Source organism: Athalia rosae, chromosome 5, assembly GCF_917208135.1.
Source record: "Athalia rosae chromosome 5, iyAthRosa1.1, whole genome shotgun sequence".
NCBI lineage: Eukaryota > Metazoa > Arthropoda > Insecta > Hymenoptera > Athaliidae > Athalia > Athalia rosae.
In genome coordinates, this window is record NC_064030.1 from 15663599 (window position 1) to 15686439 (window position 22841).

The following is a 22841-nucleotide window of genomic DNA, read 5'->3' on the forward strand; positions in this document are numbered from 1 at the left end:
AGCGGTAAACTTTTTTTTTCCAAATTTAAGAACGAAAAAATTTGTTCGAAAAAAGAGACCAGAAGATACGGATTCGGGATAGCAAAGAAAACAAAAGGAAGAAGAAAAAATTGTTCGTTCAAATTTGCCTGAGCAAGGTGTATTAAAGTTTATACCCCGTGCAGCGAACATTATAGACGAGGAGAACATCCCGCAGGGTCTTCTGGATATACGCGGAGCTGGTTTCGCGAGTTTATGGTCTTTTGGTAGGTATATCGCGTCTGCATCGCATGTTATATGAATATAAAACGAAAAATTAATAGTACCTATCTTCATATTATAATTTGCATCGCTTAGTTAGTTTACTTACATACTTTCTTTCGCGTTCCCGTTACAGTTGGTAGCCATTTTTTTCTAGTTATTTTTTTTTTTTCGCTAGTGATTTTTTTCCCAGTTTCTCTTTTTCCCCCAATAAATTTCATTCTTCACCAACTCGATTATTGCGCAAACACATCCGATTCATTTTCTTCTTCTTCTTCTTCTTCTGTTTCTCCTATGAATAATTTTACCTCTTCTCCCATTCGCGTACATTCGCGTGCGAATCGAAGTAAAATGAGGATAGCGAATGAGGGAAAAAGATTCGATTTTTTCCCACACCCTTTCACACATACATGTGCCCAAATCTAGTGAATTATTCATCTACACGCAAATCTCATTAAATTCACGCCGAAATTCATTCAAATTGATTTACAACAGCTGTTAGATGCGATGAGTTATTGCACCTACACGCACACGTACAATTTCGAATAGGTGTAATAACGTCGGCTAGATTCATGGGCATTACTTCGAAAGTAAAAAAAGAGAAGAAAACTTTTCGGTATTTTCATTCGTCTGCTCAATTCTTCTTTCATTTTTTTTTTTCGTCCTCACAGACGCGATGGGTATTTCTATATATGGTAGTCTGTAATTCGGAAAATGAGTCGGATCAAGTTCGATCCTTTTGAACGAGTGAGCTCAACGGATAACAAGGAGTTTCTTAGGACTTGGTCTATATGTGTATAGGGATTCCGCAAAGTTATTCCTATTTCGTTTTTTGTTTTTTATTTCTTACTTTGTTTTCTTATTCTTCGTTTCTATTCCATCCCTTCTTTTTCTTTCCATTTTTTTTCTCTCCTGTGGCAACGAGGGTGCGGGAGGGTGGGAAAGAATTCGTGTAATGAGTCGGTATCGCAGTTCGGAATCTGGATATGCGATGAAGAAATCCGTTTACGGTAAAACGTTAGGAAAAAAAACAAAGAAACCCCGATGAAAACGAATAACTTGAAATGAAATAACGGATGGAGAGGGGAGCGATTGATTTTTTTTGGGATTTTTATAAATTCGTTCAACTTGTGCGATAAATAACCAACCGAATCTCAGCGCGATTTGAGGGTGAAGATCGGAGAGGATTAAATTTTGCGGATGAAAAAAAACAGAAGAAAAAAGAAGCGAAGAGCAGAAAGAAAAGAGGGACGAACTGGAATATAAATGAGAGGAGAGGAAAGAGGAAAAGAACTCCTTTGAAAATATCGTGTAGAATTTGATGTAAACGCCGTGGGGTGGTTTTCGGTTTGCACGGTAGATTCAAATGACAGTTGTCTTTCGATTTCGTACGGTGAACGGACACGGCAAAGAAGACGTAGGGTTAGATTATTTGTGTTGGTGAAGTTTCTCCCGTCCCGATTGGCGTTTTGTTCCTGCGATCCTTTTTTTTTTTTTTTTCTTACTTATTTCATTCATTCCCTGTCGCTAACGGTAAACGCGGGGTTTCAAATCGTTTGAAAAATTAATATCCTTTGAGCCGGAGATCCAAACTTATACAGGTATAGAAACGACGTCGTATTTTCTCGATGGAGATTTCGAGGCTCTCCTTCCTCTTCCTAGCGACTTTACGAGAGAGAAAGAGAAGGAGAAGTGGAGGGAGGGGGAAATATGGAGGCGCGGTGAAGGGCGGAGGGCGGAGGGGGTCGAAAAGGGGGATGTCGCGGAGCGAGGGGTTGCAGCCGACGAGTCCAGCATCTGTCAAACACCGTCTGGCCCAGGCGAGAAGAACCTCTTATCCGCTAATGGTTTACAAACAAACTCGGAAACACAAAGAGCTTTGAAATTATTAATTTAAGGGTTTCGAAATTGACACAAAACGCTAAGCTGCTTCTACACCGTTGCAACCCCATAAACTCCGAACCTCCTCCTCTTCCTCCTCCTCCTCCTCCTCCTCCTCCTCTACTCTTCTCTTTTCGCTTTTACAACTCGGCATAAGCGCCGTGGTCCGCAGGAGAAAATCGTTTAAACAATTTACGAACGTCGCCCCACATCACATCGGTCTATTGGACCAGAGTACGCCGATCTTTTGTTTTGTTGTATATCAATATTGAAAAACGAAAAAAAAAATCACAGAGAATTTATTCATATATCTGCACGAGGGTTCCCGATTTTTGCTTTCCTTCGTTTTTTTTTTTCTTGTTACTGGAATATTTCTCATGAAGCAAAAAAAACAACGAAGAGAAAAGGTAAAAAAACGAGGGGCTTCTGAATACGACAATATATACCATACACGGTAAATATTCTTCATATTACGGAGCTAGGGAAGTACATTTTGCACCGGAAATTCTTGAGCGCGATTTCCGATTTATATTTTCTGTACCTACGAGCGTTCGGATCGAAGTGAAGTTTTTATTCACTCGTTTCATTTCCAGTATCATTTTTTCTGCCGTTGCAAAAACGATCTTCGCGTTTTTTACCGAACAAACTGATTCGAAACCCATTTTACTGTGTAGATACGCATCTCGGCGTTGACATTTTTTTATCTCACCAGCGCCAGCGGAGCGAAAACGTTTGTTTTTACGCTCTATTTTCTTTACCGGCGGAGCGAAACCTCGTATCTTTACTCCGTCGGTAAAGAAAACAGTGCGTGAACTTCGAGAAAAACGCTCTCGCCGCACAATGTTCTGTTTTACGAATACTCAAAAAAGAAGATGAGAAAAAAACCGACGAAAATTTCGTGATTGCGAAAAAGTTTCGGGGGATAGTAAAGTGTTCCGACACTTTGACGTTTCTCAACGAATTATCCAGTAAAAATTACGAGTCACAAAGGTAATTTAATACTCATACAAATAAATGTGAAATTTTCACTAATTACGAATCACCACCGTCCGCGAGAATTACGAAGAAATTTATAATGGCTTCTTGTTGATGAGAATAATAATAAATCATAGCAATAATTAAATAGTAAAGTAGTACATTTTGTACACCGTTAATCTATTTTTTCCATCTTTCCTCACCTACAGAGTTGGCAGTAAAATCCGTATACCCCTGTCGCACGTATTTTGTGGCCGCAGGGCTGGCACACGAAAATTTTTCGATATGATTCATATCGGTCGAAACACGCTAACCACAGTTTGATACATCACGAGTAAAAGCCGCGTGTTGATCGCGGGATACATGAAATATACGTAGATCGTAAAATTAAAATAATTGCGTTGTAGGTGCATAAATTTCTTTCTTAATTCCCTCCGATTTTTTTCTCTCTTCCTTTTTTTCCTACCCTAATGGCTTCCCGTTGCCGATTCCGTTGCGTTTTTGCCGGACGACGAGAGCCGGACTTTGCGGGCAAAACGTCGAAGCCTAATTAAACAGAGGGACGTATAACGATCGCGACGACGATAATGATTACATCAACTTGACCGCGAACGTTATTCGAAACCATTCCATAATTATGTTTGTACCGATATTATGTAAATAATAATTGAGTGGAAATTGAATGTGGGTAGTTCGCGTAGTTGGGAATCGTCCTCGATGTCGCACACGCTCGTATACCGGGTCGGATTTCGAACAAGATTATTAGGCAGAGAGGTACGAGGGGTCGCGGGTTCGGGCAAAGAAAATTTCAGTCGTTCGTTACACGAGGGTACGAAATCAAATTGAAATTCGCAATCGCGTGATACGTCCCGAATTAGTGACGAGCTGTACATGTGGTTCATTACGGTGTACGTCTATACACGCGTATCGTGGATAAAAATTTTTAATTACTATAATATTAATTGGGTTACCCGGAACCCGAAGTGGGGTCTGGGCGCGTTGCTCTAAAAAATATTCAACCGTCTGACGATAATTATACCGTAGTTCGCGATGAAAAAAACAAAAAAAAAGGAAACGTAAATCGTAAAAAAACATTTGACGCAATAACATTCGTTTTATAACCCTCTATGAATAAACTTTCGCGTACGTATATATTTTCTACAGTACAATAAAGAGGAGGTTATTATTCCTTGAGGATATATCTGAAAATATGTAATTTCATGATTTTTTCTTTTTTTTTCAACGGAACACTTGTGACGATAATAAACCTAATTTCACGCCGGTCGCCATTATATTCCCACACGCGTATATACGTCGGTATAAACTCGCATTAATAAAGCTTAAAAGTGTTACTTTTATGCCGGCTGAGTTTCCTGTACTTTTCCACTCGCCGCAATATTTTTTCCGTTCTTACTCATCCTTTTATTCGTGCTTATCGTCGCAGCGCGAGGACGTATCGGAGTCGGGGATTTGATAACGCCGCGCGACCGTTCCCTCAAGATATGAACCGATGAAAAATTTCAACGGGTTTTACTTCCATTTTCTAACGCGGACTCAATTGACTCTCTTTTTTTTCCCGGTGCTCCTTTCCAACCAGTTTCACTACTGCTCCTCAGGGCTCACCGGAGTACCGTAAGCGTCACCGCGGCTGGGATTCAAGGGCCCCTCAGTTTTAGGGATTTTTAGTTCCCTCTCTTTCCCTCTCTACTTCGTTTTTTCAAGTTTTTTTTTAGCGGAGGATCTTCTCCTATCACTCCAGCCGGAGTTATATTGCCGCGCGGTAGTTTGGAAAATATGGTGATATCCTTACGCCCATCTAGTTGAAAAATAAAACCTCATGTCCTATAATAACGGGGCGCTCATTTTATTCACCCCTTTAGTCATGAGGCGAGGATTTTTATCACTCGTTCCCTTGTTACGTTGAATTTATAACCGAAAAAGTTTATTCAATAATCCTACTAATTGCGTATATGATTAAAAAAAACTTTTCCTCTTTCTGCCGTCGGCCATTTTCTTTTTTCTTTTTTTTTTTTATTCTCTATACAATTTCGAAAGCGATAAATAACTGACGATTTTCAGGATAAGGATATGCGACGCGAAATTATATTAATTTTCGGCGAAAAATAAATTTCTTCTCCTTTTTTTCCGCCATAATATCTCGTATAATATTGCGCAACGATTTCATTTAAACCGAATTCGTCCTTATGGAGCCTTTGTTGGGAGAATTACTTTGTGCCCGATGCTAAAAGGGATGAACGGTGTAAAAGTGGGATAAGAGAAAGTGGAGGAGAGAAGGAAAAAAAAAATCTTTTGCATAAATCAGGACTACCATCGAGGATTCCAAAATTAGCTTTTTTGGGGAAACGAGCCAAAGACACTCGTTTAACTTGAACAAGGATGAAAGCAAGTATAGCAATACCAGAGAAGAAACGGCCTCGGTATTGTAAAAGGAGAAGAAGAGAAAACGCCGAATCCCTATCTCGATCTGTTTCTGTATCCCTGGGCATCAGTGTTCATCGCGAATTAAATCGCTTTTTACTTTTTTTTTTTTTTCTACCTATTTTTATTTTATTCGACGGTTTTTTGTGTTCTGTTTTCATCTCCCCGAATTTCCCATGGTCTCCCCTCCTTGGCTTCTTCAATTTTTTTTATTTCCACCTGCGCCGTTTCGTTCCTCCGCTTCGCGATAACCTACGATAGGCCAGCTGAGCTTTCTTTGCGAGAAAAAGTGCGTTCCATCGGGTCGCCAAATTAAGCTTTTTTTGCTCTCCTCTCTTCCGATCTCGCTCCCCGTCCTCTTCTCTTTTTATTTTTTACATCCATTCCCTACCCCCTCCCTTTCTCTTCGCGAATCCCCCGACGTTTTGCTGCAGGGTTATTAATAAGTCATCCATCTAGACCCTCCGGGCACGCGGATATACAGGCACCAAGTGAGGGTTGGTCGGGTACGACGGTATTGCCAGTCGTTGGCACGCTTCACGTATTAAGATGTAATAGAACGCCATCGTTTGGCAATGTGTCAAACCAGCTGCCTATCTATTCCAAAAACCGTTCGCTCCACTATACATATCGGGTGTAAAGATATTAAACTGTACGAATACGATTATCCCCCGTAAGATTTCCAAAATTTATCGATCGTAAACTTCTCAAGTTCGTTTGAAAGTTGAACCCTAACCTCAAACTCGAAATTCTGGTTGAATTTCAAAGATAGAAAAAATTAGCCAGCCCAGAAATCCTTGGATTCGCTGTAGGCTCAACTATCATCTTCGGACACGAGGAGCCGCCATTTTGAGGAGATTCCGCCATTTTGAAAAGATTCCGCCATTTTGAAATGCAGAACACAATTAACGTTGCACAATTGTTCCATCTGATATCGTTTCAAAGGTGCGTGATGCGATTGGAAGGAAAATTTATGTCGGTACTCGGTTCAACGGGGGTCTTAGTCCTTGTTCCGTGAATCCTGATTCCATTTTTTGGAAAATAAAAAACATTCCTGCCTGGAATGATATTTATCGCAGGAAGTAAATTCGGGCGTTTATTCAATTATGAAATAAAGATAAGGAAAGATTCCGTCGATACGGGGGGGGGGGGGTGGGGCGACGTGTTTACCCGAGAGGAAACTCGAAATACTTCGCACAACGAAAATCGAAGTTGAGGTTAGGTCGGTTATATTGTAGATAAACATTGCGGTTGAGTGAATCAGAAAACGGTCGTACAATGACACGACGTGGATGCAGGAGATGAAGGGATGAGAGTGAGAGAGAGAACCGAAATCTGACGTGCACAGAGATATCGGGAGATACCGCAAATAAACCCCGTGTAATCTGATGGGTGTATACGTACACGAGACAGTATACGTGTACACATTTCTCAGCGGAAATATTCTATTGACCAATAAACAAGTGAAACGGGTTTGTTCCTGGTTCGCGTTGAAAATCGTGCACCGTGTTTGAAAATCGCGTCAAGGGACTTAACGCCGATAAAATTACATCACAGACGACCGAGTACGCGCCAAATACTACACACCTGTACACCACGGGGTATTGTATATCGTGAAAAGATGGATTACGCCGAACGTACCCCTCCAATATTTGTGTAAAAAAAAAGAATTAAAAAATAAACGGGAATAAAAAAAAGGAGAAATTCGAGAGTAAGGGGTTGGAATCTCCAGTGGCGAACACAGGATGGTTGAAACGAAGAAAATAAAAACAATGTAGACTAAAAATGAAGAGAGCTACTTTTGAATTTGGGCAACGAAGAATTTTGAGATAAAATGAAGTTTTTTTCGAAATTCGCTCGCAAGCTTTGGAAAGAAGCCGGTCTTTCGTATTAATTATTTTTTATCATCGAGCTCGAGGCTCTATGTATTCGACGTTCGTATACCTGTGTGTATATATAATGCACGTGGCGTGGGTATATACAGATATATATATAGGTAAAGGACAAGAAGCTATAGGGTCTGCATCATCATACGGAGGTATAGGGCGTAGCTAGGTATAGCCTTATTCAAATGAAGGGGTCTACATAATAAATGAGGGGTTGTAATACCTGATACATGTACATGGTGTACACGAAGATGGAACAACCGGGTCTCCCGGGGCTATATAGGGATATATTCTAAGCGAACGAGCATCCTGTAAGCAAAACTAGTTGTATATACATGGAAGAATATATGCAAATCAGAATATTGTCTTCCATGACGCAGCGAATACGGGTTGCAACACCCCGCTGAAAATCGTTGAATAGGCTGGCAAAAGAGAGGAAAAAAACTCCAACCGGTCCCCATCACCTCTCATTTTTATTTCAGTTTGTTTCAGCGGAACAAAATTTATATTTCACACCGGGCGGGGAGCTGGAATCGCCTTTTTAAAAATTGAACTTTCGATCGGACGAAATCGATTCCCTTCGGAGCAACCGGCTTACGACCGGAGGTGAAACATATAGCGCCAATCATCCAGTCACTCGACCGAGTACTTTAATTAAATTTCTCCGGCCAACCAGCCGGAGTAAATCGTTGATAAACACTCGGGGCGTGCGCGGGGGGCTCGATTAAGGAAAATAATGAAACACCTCTTATCGGCGCGTATAAATATACACGTATATACGCGTACGTATATTCGTTCGGTTCCTGGCAAGGCGGCGGAATCGGGGCGGTTTCGGCGGTGCGTTTATTGTCGTAAATTTCCGCATATCTACGCCGCGGCGAGCCACGCACCCTTTGGAAACGCGCGGGTAACTCGACCGAGGCGAGGGTACGCGGAGGCCGCGAGAATCGACCCTTGATTTTAAAGAGGTCGATATTTTAAACTAGGAGATCAAAACGAATCGTACCGAAACAGCCGGCGTCCCTCATCGAGCGACTTTTAAACGGTCCTCTCCGACCCCATGAATATTAACACGTCGTAAATACGCGCGTACGTAATTCTTACCACGGGATATTAACGGACGAGGATCTGCAGCAAATTTCAGGGCGTGGCTCGACTAGCGCCCAGGGTGGATATATAAGTGTGCATAGTGTCGCTGACAGGTGCCTTTCTGTCCTTCAACGGAACGCTTGAGGGAAACTACGACGGAAAACTGCTCTCTGAATTTCTACTCGGCGTTGTGTATCAATTCTACACTTCCGTCGTAACGAACGACGGTTGTACGGGATCTTTCAGCAGGACACTTTCACACCCTCTTTTGAACCGACCTTCAAGAATCCTCGATTTTTCGAAAATAAGTTGCCCAATTTTTGTTTTCCATTTCTAAAAAATTTATATGGTAGATAACTGGCATCGTGCGGAACAAGGGTGCGATGTTTTTCGACCGTTGGACGAGAGTGAATTTTTTTTTTTTTCCTCGATTTTTCGATGCGATTTTTCCAGGTACTGATTTATGTAACTAACGAGACGGACCTGCGGAACTCTCCGCTACGGGTATCGTCCTTTGTATTGAGATTTGTGGAACACGAATGGAATTGTAATTAGTCGCGTTGTTGGTACAGGTAGATAGGTACATGTATGTATAGTATAACTGCAGTTGATGAAATTTCTCGACGAGCAACACAACCCGGAGACAACAGATTGCCGGTGCAGCAGCAGTATCTCCACATTTATATATACACACCGATGTATACGTATATACGAGTGGTATTGTACATCTGCAACAAAATTTAACTGCTCATCCATGCGAAACGAAGATTCAAACGCGTATATATATACTCTGTATACCAAGTGCACCGAATTTTCCACTCGAACAAAACTGCAGGTTAGTCGAAAACGTCTGGGTATAAGGTGTTCACCTATTCACAACCACATCACCTTTCGAAAGTTACGCGAAATCAAGTTTTATTGGGCCAGTTCTGGGCCTGAAGCATAGAATAAGAACTGGTAGAACCGGAAGCGACGATACGCCATTTTGCTGTTACCAGTTTTCGCGACCTTGAACGGCGGTCGCCATGTTTTGAACAAGTATTTTCTGGCTCGTTTTTCAAAACATCAATCAACAATACGTAGCATTGGCGGCCATTTTGTTATAATCTACATGGTCAAAACATGGCGGCCGCTCGGTCGAGGCCACGAAAAATGGCGACAGCAAAATGGCGTACGTCGCTTCCGGTTCTACCAGTCTTTATACCGTGCCTAAAGTCCTCGGAAACGAGGAATAACGTCAAAATTTTGGCTCGCGAACCCAACCTCACTTTCAGGGTGGCAGGAGCCAGGCGACGCCATCTTTGTGCGCTGTCAGGGAGCGTTTTTTGGAGTTAAATTTTTTCACGGAGTCGATTGCGTTTCTCTGAAACTGGCTGTTTCGTGGCCAAGTTCGAGTGATTCCCCGATTCTCTCGCGGGATGCGCGGTATGTGGAGCGCGTTATCGATGTACATGCACGTCGTTTTCAACTTAATAGTTGAAGTGGTCGAGATAAGGTATCATCAGGATGTGAATAACGTATTCCACTTCGCTCGGAGGTTTCCTCTGTTACGTTGAACGTATAATACGTGAGTATGCATCTGGTTTGAATAAAGATCCGCTTAGATCGATGGATGTTGGAGAAGTGGGATATACGCGGAGGCAGCTGGGTCGTTTGCAATTCAACACCTCAAATTGTCGAGTTGACTCAACGTTGTCTCTCTTCTGGTCGGGTTTTCACGCTCGCATGAGCGATTGGGGCGTAACGTACACGTACGTATATGCACATGCGAAAGGAGTCTTTTGTACGTACCCACCGCGTAACGCGATCCAAAAAAAAAAGAAGAAAATTCAAAGAAAGGAAAAACGCGAGATAAAAAAAAGTACAGGAAGAAAGAACTGGTTCAAGGTCGTCGAACGTTCGGATTCTGCGAATGGATTCGAAACCACGAACGCACAACTTCGCGTAGAGAGGAAACCCCGCAAGGAATTTCGTCGACCTTTTTGATTGGCAGAAAAAAGAAAATGGCGGTTCGTACCGCACTCCGATGCATCGAATAATATCGAGGGAGTTTAGAAATCCAACCGTGATCCAGAGAGCATCGGGATCCGATTTAATATTCGTTGTCTGTCGGAGGATTGCGGTTTTGTTTGTGGTTTACGATCTCCGCTTGTGTATACGGGATATTTCAGGACGTCGATATAATACCGTTGTGAATTATCGAGACTTTGGATCGTCAATGCCTCGTTAACGGGATTGGTGTGCGCGGTCATTGTTATCGGACAAAGTAATGACGCAAAATGCGTAGTTTCGATTCAGCGATAAATTTGGGCGTCGCGTGCGCCGTTTCGGCACATAGGTCGTTTTGTAAGTAAGATAAATTGAGGAGCGGAGCACGAGAACGGCGATATTGCATCGGAAGTGTAACGATAATAGGCGATGTCTCTACACGCGCGTTTAATTCGTATCAGAAAACCATGACGAAAATCCTCCTGGGAATGTTCCCTACAACGTAATGCACTCTTGGGAGTTGCCGGTAGAACGCAACCCCTGAACGAGAAGGATGAATCGACCCTCTTATAATTCTTCTTCTTCTTCCTCCTCTTTATCCCGCCTTTCCTCTATCGAATTGGCCCCATATGAACATGCTTTCCGACCCCGATCCGCTACCGCCGTGAGTCATCCCCCCCTCCCCCAATTTTCACGGGGTGTGAAAAGCCGAAAACTTTCCGTCCCCTCCTCCCGCCGCCCCCTCCCCATAATCTGACGTTCGGACGTTTCCTATTTCAAATTGATGGTAATGGAAGACATTTTCGTATCCAACCTTTTTTTTTTTTTTCTGCTCCTCATACCGGTTCGAGCCACTTCCTTATTTCATTTCTCTCAGAAAATAGAAACTGAAAAGAAGAGGGACGAAATGAGGGGTGAATATTCTTTCACGCGTCGTACGGTGTGCCTTTTTCTTTTTTGCTTCTCTTCCTCTCGCGTCTTTTCGAGTTTTTTAAAAAAAAAAAACAAAAAAAAAAAATTGCGACTCCACGTATGTCATGTATACGCATATTAAAGAAGAGAAAAGGAACGTTTATTTTTCATCCTCATCCGAAGTGGGGAAGTTTAGCTGTCATCTCCCTCAGTCAACGGGGTGTCCGGGCACACCAAACCCATTCAGAGATCTAGTCGACACTAATTGCATCATTCCATCTCAGTCGGCGCCCGGTTTTTTCTTCCGTTTCTTTTTTTTCTTTCATATTCCTCTCCGCCTCGCGTTCCGCGAAATATCCGAATAGAAAATCTACGTAGAAATATATATATATATGTATAAGTGTACTTTTTTTAATTAAACTTTGTTGTGACACGATCCGGAGCGTCGGTCTTACTGTCAAAATGTGCCGACTGGCCATGGAAATGAAGGGAAAAAAATACTGCCAATTAACTTTTTAAGTTTATAAAATGAAAAAAACAAAAAGAAGAAGGAAAAATACTTTTTTTTTTTTCGAACTTTATAAACCGCATTGCAGTTCCAATTTTGTTTAGTTTTAAGAGTTTTAATGACACGTTTATTACCGGAGACTGCCAACATCTACCTCCGGTATAACGGCGTGAAAAACACACACACACAGAAACAGAGAAAAACACGTAGTATAAGCACACATTTTTCTGTCGTCATACCGTCGAGGGTTGAGGGGGGGGGGGGAGGGGGGTGAGCATTAAACGCTCCAGTTGGCAGTAATTGGTAAATATTACTTTTACCCAGTACTGTGCCGGTGCACCGGGTACCGTAGGTGGTGTTGCAAGATGGAAATTACTGCGTATAGTCGTTGAACCCAAGTTCCCGCCCTCAGAAATGGAGGAACATCGGGTGGCCGAAGGGGGAAGAAAAACGAAAAGAAAACAAGAAAACAAAACGAACGGAAGAAAAAAAAAGGACGAAGAATGTTTCGTCGAGCATCGAGGAGGGGCTGCGGACCTTTTCTCCTGCCACCCTGTTAATTAAATCATCCGAGTGTAATTCCTATTCGTTTCTCCCCGAGTCTCCGTGTCCCGTGTACGCGTACGAGCATATGCGGACGTATAATGGATCCGTAGGAAAACGGGACGTCGAGGTGAGTCGATCGGGAAGGCGATGAAATTTTTTTTTCTTCCATTCGTTTTCCTCTCCTTTTTTTTTTTTTTCAAATTTTTCGACCGAACAATTGGCTACCCCCAGAAATACCGCACACCCTCCCTCGTTTTTTCGCTCGTTTTTCATAGCTGTTTCTCGCGTGTGTCTGTTTTTATTTTCAGTTTTTTGTTTTTTTTTACCTTCCTCACTTCCGATTCCGACCCCTAATTTTATTTGCTCGATGAATTTTTCGAATTCCCTCGTCAAATATCGAGCGAAAATTCCTGTCGTCGTACGAAAATAATTGCGACCCACGTTCGGACGTCTTCCTCACCGTAGTGTGTGAAAATTTGGGATGTAATTATTTTTTTTCCTCGATGGATACGAATTCGAATGAGGAGCGATAGAATTCTCCGCGTGAGTGACGTGATCGCGTGATGCGTAGTTTTTCAGTTTTCTGGGTTGAATTTCATTTTTATTTTCATTCGATTTTTGTTTTATAGCTTTCAGGGACATAATGCGATGTCGTATACCTGTGCTGATTTGAAAGGGACTCGAGTCGAGGACGAAAATGAAGAAAACGAAGAAAACGACGTTAACCGTTACCGAGTTCCGTACGTATATGATGCAGCAAAGCATAAAGGGGTGGTTGTTGGTCGCGAACCCATTTGTATTATATGATATTTATGGCCGAGACAAATAAAATTGAAAAAAAAAACAAAAATAGTCATAATAATGAAGATAAACAAATAAAAATATATGTGCATACAGAAGAAAAAAAAAAAAAAAAAAAAAAAACAGGAGGAAAGACAACCGCCGACGAATGTTGGAAGAGAAAACCAAGCAACGCCAAAGGAAATGGTGATAAACTACGGTAAAATAATGTGTGTCTCGGAAAAATGAAGAAAAATCGGCTCTTCCCTGGTAAGAAAGAAAAACCACATTCTCCGCTACGGCGGCCCATCCCCTTCGCTCTTTCCTTTTCCCAGTCCCTCTCCCTTTCCTTTTTCCAGGGCCTCGCACGGTCTCTTTCTTTCTTTCTTCCTCTTTTTTTTTTTTTTTCACTCTCTTCTCCCGACCTACCGAACTTTGTCGTAGAAAAGATTCCGTCAGCCGGAACACATTGATGACTCTGTTAAGAGGATCTTTTTTCCGTTACCCCTCTCCACAGACCCTTATACTCGACTATGGCCGCTGCGAATTCTCTGGCCTTTTAATTTGGATTAGGCATCGTCTTTTTTTTCCTCGACATTCCTACGCTTTTTTCTCCTCATTTTTCGTCATCCGTTTTGAAAATAATCGAGCAAAAGAATCGATCGTTGACTGGCTTTAATTTCTCTGTAAAAATTGATCATCAGAGCAATCGAATCGGCCCAACGGAGGACAATGAGGCGCAGGTAGTGCGGATTAACTAAGTTTCTGGAAGCGAAATAATTTACTGGAATAATTGCAGAGGCCGTAACCCCTTTGGATTCACGTTAACGACCGCGGCGTGTCGTTATCATGTGGGCTTCAAGCGTTTACGACTCGCCCGAAAGTGTTGCGTGCGGATTTAGAAGAGTTTTACCGAACCCATGTAAACTTATGGCCTCTTTACCCCACGAAATCAATCCACCTCTCCTTCCTCTTCTTTTCCTTCCGGCATTCCGAGTCGTAGGATGATTCCAATTTTTCTTTTCCTTATCCGAACGTTGGTACAGCGGAAGTAGCTTCAAGGTCGGTGGTTATGTAATAGGGTATAGCCAAAGAATAAGGACGCCATATTTTGAACAGTATTTTCTGTTCGCCATGTTCTGAACAAGTATCTTCTGTTCGCCATGTTCCGAACAAGTATTTTCGGTTCGCCATGTTCTGAACAGGTATTCTCTGTTCGTCATGTTCCGAACAAGTATTTTCTGTTCGCCAAGTTCTGAACAAGTATTTTCTGTTCGCCATGTTCTGGACAAGTATCTTCTGTTCGCCATGTTCCGAACAAGTATTTTCTGTTCGCCATGTTTCGAACAAGTATTTTTGGTTCGCCATGTTCCGATCAAGTATTTTCTGTTCGCCAAGTTCTGAACAAGTATTTTCTGTTCGCCGTGTTCTGGACAAGCATCTTCTGTTCGCCATGTTCCGAACAAGTATTTTCGGTTCGCCATGTTCTGAACAAGTATTTTCTGTTCGCCATGTTCCGAACAAGTATTTTCTGTTCGCCATGTTTTGAACAAGTATTTTCTGGCGCCTTTTTTAAAACATCAATCAACGAACGTAGCATAGGCGGCCATTTTGTACTGATCTACATGTTCAAAACATGGCCGCCGCTCGGTCAAGTTCACAAAAACTGTCACAGCAAAATAGCGTATCGTCGCTTCCGGTTCTACCGGTCCTTATTCCGTGGTACATCGGGGGCAGGTGTATATTTCGATCGTAAGAAATAGGAACACCGTTACGTCGGGTGGGGCGGGTTACCAAACATCGTAACTATAGCAGCAGATCGCAGGGTCGCCAAGGGATGAAATCGATTTTCTTCCTAGGAGCAACTATTCGCTCCTCTTCGAGGACTTCATCCGCTTATCGCGGTCAACGACAAGGCATCTCCGCGAGGTCGGTTGGCCCGCCGCATCGCCGGTAGCTAGCTAGCTGGTAAATCAAAGGAGTACTCCTTATACCAAATCCTTCGGGAATGCGAAGAGGCTCAAAGTACCGGGACAACGCCATGGTACACTCGCTACATCCACTGCGTCGAAACCGAAGCGGCAACGCGACTGCGACAATCAACTAATTAACCGAGTTGAGAAAATAAATTGAAAAGTAAAACCAACCTATCCTTTCTATCTCAACTTCTACGACCTCGTCCACTTCCGTTCATCTCTCGACTCGTCGACCAGTTATTGCATTCGTGCAACCGAAGGTTCGACCTTCGATTTGGATCTAATACCGATATTCTGAGTGCATTTTACAAAAAGTTACGAGCTTTCGGAAATCGACGATTGAGGCGCGAAATTAACGTGAGAAAAGAGGATTCAAATTCTGCAAATGTCGCACGCTAACGCGCAGCGCCATAGAACATGGAAAACTAGTAGACGGCGCAGCGGGTGGACAAAAGAGACAACTTCTTCCTCGCGCGAGTTCGGGCGTAGATATTCTCGCACATGTCAGTCGAAGAAGACGAAGAGTTTTTGATAGTGTGGGCCGGATGGGGGGGGGGGGGGGGGGGAGGGAGGGTAGGAATTGGCCGTTTTTTGGCGGTATGATAGAAGAGGGATATGCGGTAGGTTCAAGAGGGCAAAACTGTCGAAGCAATATGTAAAATAGGGATCATTTCCGCGTTCAGAGTGGCGTGAAAACGTCAAAACTGAAAGATGAGAAGAACCGCGCCATATATATTCCGGGATATACGTACGACACGTCGGCGCGGCGTAAAAATCTATATACACGCTATACTCCGCCGCACCACGTACACCCATGTACCTACGTATCCAGTGACTGGAACATCAACTAAAAATGAAAAAAAAATAATAAAAATAAAAGAAAAATAAAAACTTCCTCAATTTACCTATCAAACCATCGCGGTATGTATATATATTTTTTTTTTCATCTTTCTCCCTTCTTTCAACTGCGTTTAATAAGCGTGGCTCGTAAATTTAAATCTTCCACCACAAATTGAACAGCGCGATACCGTTGAACGGTGTGGGTACGAGTGATGGGGTGTGTGTGTGCGTGTGTGTATCGTAGTTTAAACGTAAACTGCAAACTGTGCATCAGTTGCAGCACCTGTTTTTGAACATTACTACATGATGTTCTCCAGGATATGTGTAGCTCGTAGAATGCCGTAGGATTTAATCAAGGATGACTATATTTAACGTACGTACACACCCTCGATGTTTGCGGTATCGCGAAATCCACCCGCACATCTATATAGGATAGGGGTAAATATGTACGGTTATAGGTTCAGGTCGGGTACTCTCCTTACGCGGTATATCCGTATCGCCCCGAAACAGGGGGGGGGGGGGGTAACCTGCAAATTTCACTTACATTTCGGTACAGTTATGGCACGAGGTATTATACGGTATGTTGTACACGCCAAACTGACGTCTTATGTACCCGGCCCGAAACTCCATGGAGTTTCGGTTAACTGTATCAACTAAAACCAAGTCAACCGGACTCGCGAACACACAACCAACGTTCCATAATATGTACTCGTGCATCCAAAAGCAATTTTCGCCGCTCATCCCGCGGATAAAATTGAGGCGATCCGAAAAGTGCGATTCGCTTCGAGACACCTTCTCCTCCGGATGCACCGGCCGAGGACCGAAATATTTTCGAACATACGAGGTCCGATAACGAAGCGATCGGGTTTCCGTTAGCGGTAACGTCAGCTCCGGCTTCTCGTGCTGCACATAGAGTGATTGGTATATCTATGCACACACACGTATACCGATGCTGCGATATTGCGCGTACAGCGTCGGACGACTAACTTCCGGGAATCCGAAGTTCGATACATACGATACATACCAACTACTAGGACAATATGAAACTTGAGGGTTTCTCAGCTGCAAGCAAACTCCAAAGATGAGTGTGCCACGATATCCACCTGGTGTAACCGAAGAAGAATCTTTCGATAATTATGATTAGCTATAACGATCATCATACTCGTGTCGAGAATTAGTATTCCTTATCGGAACTTGTTTTAAAAACAGAATGAAATTGTATACCTTCGCGATTAATAATTGGTCGGTTTCGTCGAAGATCGAATTACGATCTGAGAAACGAATTGAGATAATAATGAGACGAACGAAAGAATTAACGAAAAACGAGGAAGCATTCGATGCCGATAATTATTTCGCGTTTGGCTCGGTTTTCGTATTACATAATCGACGGAGCTGAGTAATGTGGCGCCGAATGCGACAAAAATATATCGGTAAAAATTTTGTGAAATCTACCAATTTTCTTCACCCCCCACAATTTTCTTTTTTTTTCATCGATACGTTATATCGTCATATTTTCGTTATCAATTTGTTTCATTCTGCGAATAGCCCTCATTATTATCCTACATTTCCTCCTCAATTAAGGTCATGGTCCGCTTCTTTTTTTTCTCTCGCTTTTTTATCACTAAAAACTGCAATCGCGTTCCTCCGATTTTCTTCCACCTTTCCTTCTTTCCTCTCGAATTACTTCTTTTTTTTTTTCATTCGATTCCGAGACGTGATTTTTTTTTCTTCTCGTTTCTTTTTTCAACATTATTTTCTTCTATATAAATATATTATGTACACATTCTTTTTTTATTCCGTTCCGTTCGCTTGATATTTTGATTTGTCCGTTGAACCGTACGGCTAACGAACGCCGCCACTTCAGTTATACCGAAAAACCAGCCGAAGAAAATATCGCCAAGAGTAAGACGGAACATCTCATTATTCCTGATATGCTATGCACTGGAGGTTCAGCGGTGTACAAGGAAACTATAGATATACAATACTAGCTGTAAGATATTTATTATATAAAAAGAAATAAATCAAGTAAAAATGCAAGGAGAAAAAATAATTTCAAATAAATAAAAGTGAGGTGATCGATTTACAATTGAGGATATTTTTTTCTCCCCTTCTTATTTTCTCTTACCTCGAGTCTCACATTAATCAGATACAAAAGAAAGAAACGACGACGACGTTGTACTTCGAATCAATCCTGATTTGCGTGTCGGTTGAATTTACGGAAAAAGATCGCGGATCATGACGTGATATTACCTACACAAAAACACGTTGAGGACAAAGGATGTTTCCTTTTTTTTTTAATCCCTACCTCAATGGGTTTATTATTTACGTGAAGATGTAATCGTCGCCGAGAATTTCATTACGAGTGTCCACAGAGGTGAGTAAAAGGAAAAAAAAAAAAAAAAAAAAAACAACCAAAAATAACCGATCGGAGAACTTTAAAATTGTACGACTAGACGTATTTCATACCGTTCAGAATTCGAAACTCGTAACGGAGATCAGATTTCGAATTAAACCGTCGGGATGACCCTTCCCGCCTTTTATCTATAAACGTTATACGCAACGCCCGTTCGCAGTGGAGATTCACAAACGCCTTTGAAAATCGACTCTCTTAATTAATTTTCCGTCGTCGTCACTTTTCTTTTACACTATTTTCTCATTTCGTAGTAGCGTCGATATTCGCCGGTGCGCTTTTACGAGGGAATAAATTATCAACTGCAAAAAACCCGAGGGACGCGCGTAGAAGGGGGGGGGGGGGGGGGGGGGGAAAGGTTGAAAAACGAAAATCGAGATTAAAATTAAGATGAGAAAAAAAAAAATGACCGTCCGGGCACGAGCTTGAAATTCGTTGCCGTCTAAGATCGACCACGCCCCTCCCCTCCTCCCCCCCAGCCCCGACCTATCAGTTCCGGAACTTCGCACGGAACTTTTCTCTTTGAAACTGGTCCGCTGAATTTAACGTCCTTGGAAGGTCAGAGCCAGCTTATATCCGACTTTTCAGCTCAGCTGGAAAATATCATCGAGATCGAAACCGAGACTTTGATCAATTAGCCATCGTTGAATTTCGCGTATGTGTGGTACGAAATTTACACGGGAATACGTAAACATGTAAAGTCTTGGGTTACTTCGCTACACGACGAGGAGGTACCAACACCACGGTAAGCATCACGAACCCCAATTAAACGATTAATTATAATACCTCAGGTTCACCCGAGTCACGAAGGAGGTCTTTTGTCGCGATATCGGACCCGAGTTTTTTTATTTTCTTATTTTTTTCTTTCATTTCTCAAACCCGCCTGCCGACGTCGTCACTTATCGCCTTATTCCTTCGTTACAAATTTTTTTATCAATATTAAGTTATCGAACGTCAGCGATCTGGATATGCCGCAAAAAAAAAAAAAAGAAAAGAGCCACGCGCCTTGCCCCTTATCGGTGGGCGTCTAGGGTGTTTTATTTCCCCTGTGATAAAACTGTGATCGCAAATATTCGAGAATACGGATTTTCTCCTCAACTCTTAAATCTCGTTCATCGACGAGGATCACCGATTTTCGATTCTCCGCAGATTTGATTTAATTGCTTGTTAATTTTTTCTTTTTTTTTTTCTTCCTCTCACTTCAAAGCCACGTAGACATTCGAGAGCCGGAGTGTCGGACGAAACTTTACGTCGAAAAGTTGAAATAAACGAAAAAAAGCGAGAGAGCCGGGAGGGGTGGGAAAAATAAAATAGGACGAGTGAAACAAAAAACTGCAGAAGTGAAAAAAAAAAAAAGAAACGGAAGAAACTTCCGAACTGAGCTTAGCCGTGATCGAAAATTAACCGGAGAAGTACGGCTCCGGGTCTCCTTCGATCAAATTGAAATCACCAGCACGTTCTCTATCCGCGACTGTTTCTCGCCTATAAACCGCCAACCCCATCCGTCATAATCCTGCTGCACGATCCGCGTGAATTTTTACTACACATATTTCTCTCTCTACTTTTATTCACGTTTTTCTTTCCATCAAATTTCAAGCGAAACTACCCACCGCATGGTAAAAAAACTCTATCGACAAATTCACGGTGAAATGTTCTTTTCTTTTATTTCTAAAACTCCCTTCGTTTTCATCCCTACCAACGGGATCACCGCGGATATTAAATTTGTCGAAAAAAAAAAGACGAGAAGAGAAAAAAAAAATTGTAATTCGAAAGGATAACAAAGCACATATCGCGTGTGGTTTTCAAAAGAGAGAATAACGCAACAGTGTCAATATTTTTAATACCGAGGGTAAGTGTGACTTACCCTTAGTGGAGAGGGTGTGCGAAAGGGGTAGATAAAATGCCTCGAAGATGAGGAGAACGGTGACGATGACGAAGCCCGACATATTCGTGGTCGAGCGATTTTTTTTTCTTTTCCTCTTTCTATTTGATTTTCGTTCCCCCGCTTTTTTTTTTGTTTTTAGTTTTGTTTTATTATAATTCCAGTGGTTAAAGAGCCTTCGAAAAGCGGATATCACCCCCACATCCGCACAAGGGATGAAAACTTTCGTTTTTTTCGTTTCCTTTGTTTTTTTTTTATATATATTCTCTCACTGTTTGTAAACTTGCAGCACGTACGGTTTAATTCCCAATCCTGAAACCGGAGTCACCGTGTTCACATTTGAAAAAACTGAACTTTATTATTTTTTTTTCCCCCTTTTTCTCTCTTCTTTTTAATCGTTTCGTACGAAATAGACACAGGACACTGTCAGAGTGAAACGCACGTTGTAAATTTTAATATTTCCTTTCTTTTCTCCGGCGCAAAGCCATCGCGTGAAATTATTCAGACGGGGGTTGGTGGTTAAACTTTATCTCGTTGTAAATTTTCCGATGAACTTTTTCGTTTTTATTCTCATTTGTTTTAATCTCGATCGACACTTCGCAATTTATTTATCGTTCACGAGGTATTCACGTGTATCGAAGATTGTCAAAACAAAAAAAAAAAACCCCAGAAAAACATAAAAAACTTCAAAAAGTTCAATTCAATTTTTCTTATCACGATGAATGTTTGGAAAAAAAATTTTTTTTTTCTCTTTCAACAACGTCAAAAAATGAAGCACGTTGGTTCAATTTTTGGGATCACTGCACATGAATCCGTATACCAGATATCGCACGTATATCGTGTGCGAAAACTTTATTCAAGTAACTTTTAGATACGTAAATTTTAAGCCGTCGAGAAAAGTTTTTTTTCACTCTTTTCTTCTTTCTTTCAACTCGTATACGTACGAAATGGGAAAAAAAAAGAAAATGGTTATCGAAAAAAAAAAAGAGAAAAGAAGAAAAAGTAATTAACGAGAAAGTGAAATAAAAAGGTAGGTACGTAGTTCCGATGAATCGATATAAAATTACCAAAGTTATGTGTTAAAAGTTGAGAAATTGTTAGTTGCAAATAGGTACATATGTGATAGCGAAGATGCTACTTATTAGTTGCATTCGGTCTGATAGAATTTAATGAATTTCTCTATTCTTCATTTTTTTTTTTATTTCCTTTAACAGCAAGTCGTTCAGGTTTAATTTTCTTTAGCTAAATTTTTTTCCGACGATCGTTTTTGGCGGGGAAGGCGGTTATCGGGGCTCTCGGTTATTGTTTCGAGCGATTCTGACACTTGCGTGGGCGGATCCCCTGCAGGTTTGTTCCTCTGTTAAGATAACGTTTAACGGAATCTTTACCAAGGTGTTATCGCGTCGAGGTACCCGGCGCTACTGAGGGGTTGGTTGCTGGTTATACCAAAGAGTGGGCGTACCTCGCGACCTCGACTAGAAGCCCGCGCAACGGCCGGGGATGCTGCTACCCGCGACTTCGGGGATGCTTCGGACCCACCTAGGCCTCCAGATATGTGTACACCGATCGGAAACAATGCCGACGATATTGCGAAATGAAAAACAAAAAAAAACCACCCCAAAAACCCGTCACGATAATTATCGAAAAACAAACTGACATTTTTTGCCCCCACATTCTGTGAAAACTGCACATCGATCATCGATCATTTGAAAATATGATCATATGATTATGAGAGACAATATGAATCGGGTCAGTTGACCTTGAAGAAGACGAAGAAAAAAAAGGTGACACACGTTTTTCAAACTCTTCGCACCGGATCTGATAGAATTTTCTTTCATTTCAATCGTACCTCGAATTTTATCGAAATCCGCAGATAAAAACGGGAAGTGAAGAAAGTCGGAGAAAAACAAGATGGAGGATAATGCCCCTTTCAGTTAACGTAAGTCACGACGAATCTTGGGTGACCGAAAAAAAACTGACCTGAGGCAATCCCGTAGTGCACAGTTCGTATAGGTCGGTATTCGGGTGGTTTGAGAATCAGATGAGGTGAATTAAGGTCGGGCTGTTGTATAAAATTTAGGTTACGTCGGCCGTTGTTTGGAGAAAAAAATTAATTCCGTTGCATCGCAATTTATGCGAGGCGGATACGGGAAGGCGGCGTGTTCGCGAATATTATATATATACATATTTTTTTTATCGCGTATGAAAGTTAATATCTGAATGTATTTTAGTGAAAATCCTGTAGTGAATGGGGATATAATTGCTATATCTACGTGCACATGGAACTAGGATAAAATGGCGCATTCCGCGTACGTTGCATACGGTCGTATTAGAGGCGGGTTTGGGTATGTTCAGGTACGATGTTCATCATAGTTCCTCTTCATCATCGTACGTATACGTGTACGTAAATGTATACATGTGTAAATATATTTCTCAGTGTTTCACACGAAAATTCATAAAGCGAGCGTTATACGAGAATAAAACGAGT

At 41.8% G+C, this 22841-nt stretch overlaps 1 protein-coding gene across 1 annotated transcript in view; it reads right to left on the reverse strand.

Annotated features, from left to right (window-relative positions):
• Positions 1-21755, reverse strand: part of LOC105683952 — a 68923-nt gene extending 47168 nt beyond the window's left edge. Inside the window, exon 1 of the mRNA XM_020851177.2 lies at positions 20336-21755. Coding sequence (XP_020706836.1) covers positions 20336-20417 — 82 coding nt within the window. The 5' untranslated portion in view covers positions 20418-21755. The remainder of the gene's footprint in view (positions 1-20335) is intronic.
• Between the last annotated feature and the right edge of the window lie 1086 nt (positions 21756-22841).